The sequence below is a fragment of the Doryrhamphus excisus genome, chromosome 3 (genome assembly GCF_030265055.1).
Source record: "Doryrhamphus excisus isolate RoL2022-K1 chromosome 3, RoL_Dexc_1.0, whole genome shotgun sequence".
NCBI classification, from domain to species: domain Eukaryota; kingdom Metazoa; phylum Chordata; class Actinopteri; order Syngnathiformes; family Syngnathidae; genus Doryrhamphus; species Doryrhamphus excisus.
The window spans coordinates 12,594,946-12,602,867 of record NC_080468.1 but is presented as its reverse complement, the minus strand read 5'-3'; the positions used below and the strand labels follow the sequence as shown (position 1 = coordinate 12,602,867).

General features: G+C 39.1%; 1 protein-coding gene across 1 annotated transcript in view; it reads right to left on the bottom strand.

The window, feature by feature from the left end:
• Positions 1-920: 920 nt before the first annotated feature.
• Positions 921-7,922, bottom strand: part of LOC131125705 (MAGUK p55 subfamily member 7-like) — a 33,983-nt gene continuing 26,981 nt past the window's right edge. The window contains exons 14-18 of the mRNA XM_058067504.1: positions 6,253-6,333; positions 6,055-6,148; positions 5,775-5,883; positions 4,028-4,171; positions 921-1,320 (exon numbers count right to left, since the gene is read on the bottom strand). Coding sequence (XP_057923487.1) covers positions 1,090-1,320; positions 4,028-4,171; positions 5,775-5,883; positions 6,055-6,148; positions 6,253-6,333 — 659 coding nt within the window. The 3' untranslated portion in view covers positions 921-1,089. The remainder of the gene's footprint in view (positions 1,321-4,027; positions 4,172-5,774; positions 5,884-6,054; positions 6,149-6,252; positions 6,334-7,922) is intronic.

The window sequence follows — 7,922 nt, the reverse complement described above, 5'->3', positions numbered from 1 at the left end:
TCATTCATTCATTCATTTTCTACCGCTTTTCCTCACGAGGGTCGCGGGGGGTGCTGGAGTCTATCCCAGCTGTCTTCGGGCGAGAGGCGGGGTACACCCTGGACTGGTCGCCAGCCAATCACAGGGCACATATAGACAAACAACCTTTCACACTCACATTCATACCTATGGACAATTTGGAGTCGCCAATTAACCTACCATGTTTTTGGAATGTGGGAGGAAACCGGAGTACCCGGAGAAAACCCACGCATGCACGGGGAGAACATGGCCGAGGGTGGGGATTGAACCCTGGTCTCCTAGCTGTGAGGTCTGCGCGCTAACCACTAATCCGCCGTGCCGCCCCTGTTTCTCATTATATTACAACTTAAAAAAAACTTTAAAAATATCGTCCTCATAATATTACATTTACTTTTTACATTTACATTTACTCATAAATTACGACTTTTTCTCATTAGACTTTTTAATCTTAATATTTTGACTTCATTCTTGTATGATTACTACTGATTTAAAATTTTTGCTGTTTTTCCTGTTTAATTTTGTTTTTAGAATGTGCCGCGGGCCAATAAAAAAAGCAGGTATGAGCTGCAATTGGCTCCCGGGGCCACAGTTTGGACACCCTCTGATCTAACCGAAGCGTCTGCACAACATGTTTTCTTGTTTATACCCCTAAATTGTACAGTTCCCCCGCCTGCTACTAATAATATTTCTCTGGTGTGCATTACAGTTAATTGAAGCGCAGCAGCTGTCAGAATAATTCCATGCTGATGTTTGCGACTTGGCAGGGAAGGATAACGCTCAGTCGCAAGCTCTGCTGAGCAGAAAGCCCGCCACCCCCCACCCCCACCCCCATTTGTTATTTTAGCCAAAATGCCAATAGAAAAACTGGCTCTGCGACAAAGAAAGGAAGATAGAGTCTGGTTGCCTAATTAGCTGCATGTTAAGGGACAACTTTATGGAAAAGTCATACTGTAGTAATCACAGTCATTGTTTATGAATGGAAAAAAACATTTCAAATATGGGACAAATGAATGCTACAAGCAGAAACCTACTAATCCATATAAAATTCCACCTACATCTACGTTAAAAAGTTCAAATCCAGCCAGCCAGAAGGCCGCAACTCCTCCTCGCCATTGTTGGCGAGAAGCGAAGCCACTCCGCAGGAATCCAGCAGACCTCCTCCTCCTCCATTCGCCGAAGGTCCGCCTTGAGCTCTCTGAAGGCCGTGGCAATGTCTCCATTAACGAGCACCTTGTCAAACATGTAACCATGCTGGGCTTCCATGGTTTCAGCCAAGTGAATCATGTCTTCAAAATCTTCCTCCTGCAGAAAGAAAACACTTGGCCGTGTTTGTTTTAGCCTTGAAAATGATAGATCTGGTTGTCAGTAGCGCCGTTTACGTCTGCGCGGGATGTGATTTGTGAGTTGAATAACGACAAGAAGAAAGGAATCAGAAGGCATTCAGGTTGGGTTTTAACTGTGCGGTCAAGGTACCATGAAAGGCCCCGCTGGGGGAATAATAATGGAGGGACCCAACATCCTACAGGAAGTTGTTTTTAGAAAACGGAGCACATACTGCAAGCGACTGTTTCAGCATGTGGAAGAGAACCTCATCTCTAACTGCTCTAAATGTATGAGCCTTAGCTCCTCGGTAACTACTACAGTAACTACTAATCATTAGTTCTTCTGTAACTACTCTATGTGCCTTAGTTCCTTAGTAACAACTCTAATCATTATTGCCTCATTAGTTCCTCCGTAACTACCCTATGGGCTTTAGGTCCTCAGTAACTACTCCATGTATTTGTTCCTTAGTAACCACTGTAATCATTATTTCCTCATTAGTTCCTCAGTAACTACTCCATGTGCCTTAGTTCCTTAGTAACAACTGTAATCATTAGTTCCTCATTAATTCCTCAGTAACTACCATATGAGCCTTAGTTCCTCAGTAACTACTCCACTTATTAGTTCCTTAGTAACCACTGTAATCATTATTTCCTCATTAGTTCCTCAGTAACTAACCTATGTGCCTTCGTTCCTTAGTAACAACTCTAATCATTATTTCCTCATTAGTTCCTCAGTAACTACCCTATGTGCCTTAGTTCCTCAGTAACTACTCTATGTGCCTTAGTTCCTTAGTAACAACTCTAATCATTATTTCCTCTTTAGTTCCTCAGTAACTACACTATGTGCCTTAGTTCCTCAGTAATTGCCCCACTTATTAGTCCCTTAGTAACTACTCTAATAATTATTTACTCATTAGCTCCTCAGTAACTACTCCACTTATTAGTTCCTTAGTAACTACTCTAATTAGTACTTCCTCATTAGTTCCTCAGTAACTACCCTATGTGCCTTACTTCCTCAGTAACTACTCTATGTGCCTTAGTTCCTTAGTAACAACTCTAATCATTAGTTCCTCATTAGTTCCTCAGTAACTACCCTATGTGCCTTAGTTCCTTAGTAACAACTCTAATCATGATTTCCTCATTAGTTCCTCAGTAACTACACTATGTGCCTTGGTTCCTCAGTAACTACTCTATTTGCCTTAGTTCCTTAGTAACAACTCTAATCATTTGTTCCTCATTAGTTCCTCAGTAATTACCCTATGTGCCTTAGTTCCTCAGTAACTACTCTATGTGCCTTGGTTCCTTAGTAACAACTCTAATCATTAGTTCCCCAGTAACTACCCTATGTGCTTTAGTTCCTCAGTAACTACTTCACTTATTCGTTCCTTGGTAACCACTCTAATCATTATTTCCTCATTAGTTCCTCAGTAACTACTCCACTTATCAGTTCCTTAGTAACAACTGTAATCATTAGTTCCTCATTAATTCCTCAGTAACTACCATATGAGCCTTAGTTCCTCAGTAACTACTCCACTTATTAGTTCCTTAGTAACCACTGTAATCATTATTTCCTCATTAGTTCCTCAGTAACTACCCTATGTGCTTTAGTTCCTCAGTAACTCCTCCACTTATTAGTTCCTTTGTAACCACTCTAATCATTATTTCCTCATTAGTTCCTCATTACTCCAATTAGAGTAGTTACTAAGGAACTACTCTAATCATTATTTCCTCATTAGTTCCCCAGTAACTACTCCACTTATGAGTAACTACTCTAATCATTAGTTCTCCATTAGTTCCTCAGTAACTACTGTACTTATTAGTCCCCCATGAGTTCCTCAGTAACTACTCTACTCTTAGTTCTCATTAGGAGTACCTAGCAATGCTTTGTGGGTATTTCGTAAATGACAGCGTTGCAGCCGTCCCTCGTTTATCGACCGTGAAAAGTGAACTTCTGCTAGTGACGTGCGGATCCATACTGAAACATAGATTCCGATTGCAATATTTAACATTATTTTAACAGAATATTAAATCAACAACAACATTTTAGTGTATACAGTACACATAAATAAATAGATATCACTTTCTCAATAATAAAAAACATTTGGTGGAAAATCACAGAGAACCACTGATTTAAATCAGTGTGGGAACAGGTGGTCCAGCCCAACTGAACTGTACAATCTGTCACGTTAGATTTATTTATTATTGTTCTCTTGACACTTGTGTGATTTACGTACACTTTGGGCTTATGCCCGTGGTGTTTAGTCAAATCCAAATTGCAGCAAACGCAGGTGTGGGACCTCATGGATTTAACAAGGCTAACTTGGGCAGCCAAGGTCAAACACTGAGAGGCCAGATGGATGTTAAGTGACCTTGAAAAACATATGCAGAGTCGAACATATGCGCTTGTTTGGAGGAACATGTTATTCACTGATATACAAGAATGTGTTTATCACAAGCACGCACTTGTGATATCACGCTATAATGTATGGATATCAAATGTGGAGCAACAAGCCACCCACAGCGCAACCGAATCACCGCCCTTTTCCCTTAAATGTCAATCATGTGCAGGGTGTGTGCAGTTCAAGTATCGGGGAAAGGGGGTCAGAGTTTGTGACCTCACACCGCCCTTGCATGTTCCGAGGCGGTATACTACGTATCTTGTGTGTTTGTGATCTACTTGCGCTTACTGAGAACATCCTGGCTTGGTTTGAGTCCTCTTCATCACAGATGAATTTGACTCTTCTTCTGGTGAGGCGTAACTCCTCGATACGTGGTGGCTTCACAAAAACCACAAACGGTTTAAATTCAAACGTGTAGACACGCTTGAGTTTCTGGAGGGGGAAAAAGACAAAATGTCAGGTGCAAGGAAAAGAGTCTATGGTGGAATCGAGGTTGAGAGCCAAACGGCAATGACCCCTAGTGTGCAATCACGACTCAAGCAAGAGGTTACAAAAGACCCCACAACAAGGTCTGTGTTCATGACTCCACCATAAGAAAGACACTGGGCAAAAACGGCCTGCATGGCAGAGTTCCAAGATCAAAACCACTGCTGAACAAAAAGAACATTAAGGCTTGTCTCAATGTTGCCAACATCAACATCTTGATGATCTCCAAGACCTGTGGGAAAATACTTTGTGGTCTGAGGAGACAAAAGTTGAACTTTTTGGAAGGTGTGTGTTCCATTACAAGAACGTCATTCCAACAGTAAAATACGGTGGTGGTAGTAGTGTGATGGTCTGAGGCTGTTTTGCTGCTTCAGGACCTGGAAGACTTGCTGTGATAAATGGAACCATGGAATGGAATTCTGTTGTCTACCAAAATCTGTTGGTGACCTCAAACTGAAACCAACTTGGGTTCTTCAGCAGGACAATGATCCAAAACACACCAGCAAGTCCACCTCTGAATGGTTGAAGAAAAACCAAAAAAATCAGACTTTGGAGTGTCCTAGTCAAAGTCCTGACCTGAATCCTATTGAGATGCTATGGCATGACCGGAAAAGTAAAATATGGTGGTGGTAGTGTGATGGTCTGCGGCTGTTTTGCTGCTTCAGGACCTGGAAGACTTGCTGTGATAAATGGAAGCATAAATTCTGCTAAAGAAGAATGTCCACCCATCTGTTGGTGACCTCAAGCTGAAACCAACTTGGGTTCTTTAGCAGGACAACGATCCAAAACACACCAGCAAGTCCACCAAACCAAAACTTCAGACTTTGGAGTGGCCTAGTCAAAGTCCTGACCTGAATCCTATTGAGATGCTGTGGCATGACCTTAAAAAGGCGCTGGAAAAAGCCTCCTGGAAAAATTTACTCAAACCAGGACAAAATTTTGGTGTAAATTTTCAACATCCACTGTGTTTCAAATCATTTTATGTATGTAAATATAATTGCAAAACTATTTGTTTCAACATTTTCGGCTTTCTGGAACAGATTAATTGGATGTACATTATTTCTTATGGGAACATTTTTTTTGGTTAGAGTACAGTTTTGGTTTGAGTCTGACCTTTTGTGAGCGGATTAATGATGCTAACCAAGGTTCCACTCAAAAATCAAACAGCCCCAGTTTTCGAGCTTTGTTTTAAACTGCACCCCCTTATAACGGTATTTTATTATCTGGATTCTTTTGTCTTTTATTCTTTCCGAACATAAAATGATGGACTGTTCCTATCATGTCCAACACCGATTTTTCCCCACTGAAATGAAAAACAGTATTCGAGCTTCACTTTTTTCCTCTTAGCTTGCAGAGCTTTCCAAAAAACGTCAAATGCGGAATTAAAAAATGTCATGATAAAAGACATATTTACTTCATTAAGACAGAGAAATATCATCCTTGTGCGCCTGTTTCTTCAACGGCATAACGTTCCAACGTTCCAATGATTTTCCACACAGATTGTTTTGAGTAAACATTCCGTAAACTTTCCTGATAGCCCATTACTCACACTAGGGTGCATGTCCAGTAGGCACACTTTGCCCTCAGCCATGACACGGTAAACCGAGTCCAGACTTGTTCCATAGTAGTGGCCTCTGTATCTCCCATAGTCTATAAACCTGCAGGCAGACATTAACGGGGGCAGACAAGGACATAAAAGCCAGTTGCTTGAAAAAAAACGTCAGAAAGGGTGGACTTTCCTTTCAAAACAGACTTGAATGGTATAGAATGACCAGAACACATGTCAGACTACATTTTAACGACACGGGAGAGGAAACCCGCACATGTACCTGTGGTTGAGAATGTCCTCCTCGAATTTGAGAACCGACACAAAATGATAATCCATTCCTTCTGTCTCTTGGCATCTCTTGTCACGCGTGGTGTCTGAAAAGAGCAGAAGTTTGGCAAAAAAAGTTGACGACAACCACCCTTAATAATAAACGGGCGTACAGGAAGGAAAAAGTGACAAGGTTGTCTTACGGCCTTACATGGTACAGTTACACCGTAGAGGTCAGGGTCCGAGATCAGGAGACGCCTCTTCAGTTCGTTCACGCCAACACCGCTGGGACCTCCAGATAAAGAACAAAACGACTTGTTTTGGTCGAAGGAATTCAATAATGCCTACAACAATAGCCGTGGTAGTCATTCGGTATAATTGCACTTCCTGTTCTGAAGCTACAATACAGAATTAGCTTTACACTGAGAAGAAAGAATATGACAATAAAATTGGAATATTAAATGGTAAAGAAAAGTGAAAAAATGAAAAATAACTACTCTATGGGTGCCCGTTTCTTCCGCAAAACCCCCCAAAAACCCCAACATCCTTATAGTAAGTTACAATTAGGAGATAAAAAGTCAAAATTATAAATTATGAGATACAAACTGTACTTCTTTGCTGTTTTTTTTTTACTTTTTATCTCTTAAATTTGACTTTTTATCTAATAATTATGACTGTTGAACTTGTAATTTTGACTAGCCCACAATTATGATTTTCCTATTTCCTAATAATGACTTTTTAATCTCATAATTTTGACTTTGTATCTCATAATTTTGACTTTTTATCTCATAATTTTGATTTCTTTTCAATCTTATAATTATGACATCAAAAAGCCTAAAGCATAAAAAACATAATTTTGACTTGACTTACCAATGAGATTTTTCTAACAGTGTTTTTTTTCTGTCAGGTTTCATATTATTATGAGAAAATCTTTCTTAAAAAAATACTAAAAAGTTATGACATTATTTCATAATTTTGACTTATGATCAAATTTGAACTTTTTAGCTCATAGGTGTGACTTTTTACCTTCTAATGGATTTTTTTTATCTCATAATTATGACTTTTTGATCTCATAATTATGACTTTCCAACCTCGTAATCATGACTTTTTATCTCATAATTTCAAAATTTTTAACACATCATTTTAAATTTTATCTCATAATTGTGACTTTACACATACATGTAATTATGACTTTCCTATCTCATAATTTAATTTACTTTTTATCATAATACAAGTGGAATGTACAACTGGAAAGTTTAAATATTTTCAAAAATGAAAAAAAGGTATAATTTAAGAAGAAAAAGTGAATACTAATAATATGCTTAGTCACCGATAAAACAAAGCTAAAATACAGGCTGTTTTTTTCTTTTAAATATAAAAAACATCTTTGCATATCTACGTGGGTTGGTTTCAAAAATGTGAAAGTGGCCCCAGCATCCTTTGAGTTTTCAGTATGAGGCCCAGAAGTATTTTTTAACAGATGCTATTGTATTCATATATACTGTTGAGTTGACGTTTGCGTGGTGCAGTCGTCCCTCCAATATTGCGTTTAAAAAAAAAAATCAGTTTTGTGGTTGACTATAGTGTAAAAGTGACTATAGGGGTGTTATTTAATGTCGAGAGGGCTCTAATAATGTTAAAACCTTTATTTAGAAAGATACACTGGTTTCCTTTGGTTTAACTACTAAAATATTCTATTAACCATTAATATGGAATGGTCTTTTGTGGAAATTCACTTATCACTGTCAAATCTGGAACCAATTAAGTGTGATAAACGAGGGATTCCAACTAGCTCTGTATAATATGCTCCATATCAGGGTGCACTAATGATTTCATGCACCGAGTGACTTGAGTGGTACATCTGTGTTTGCCATTGGGGTT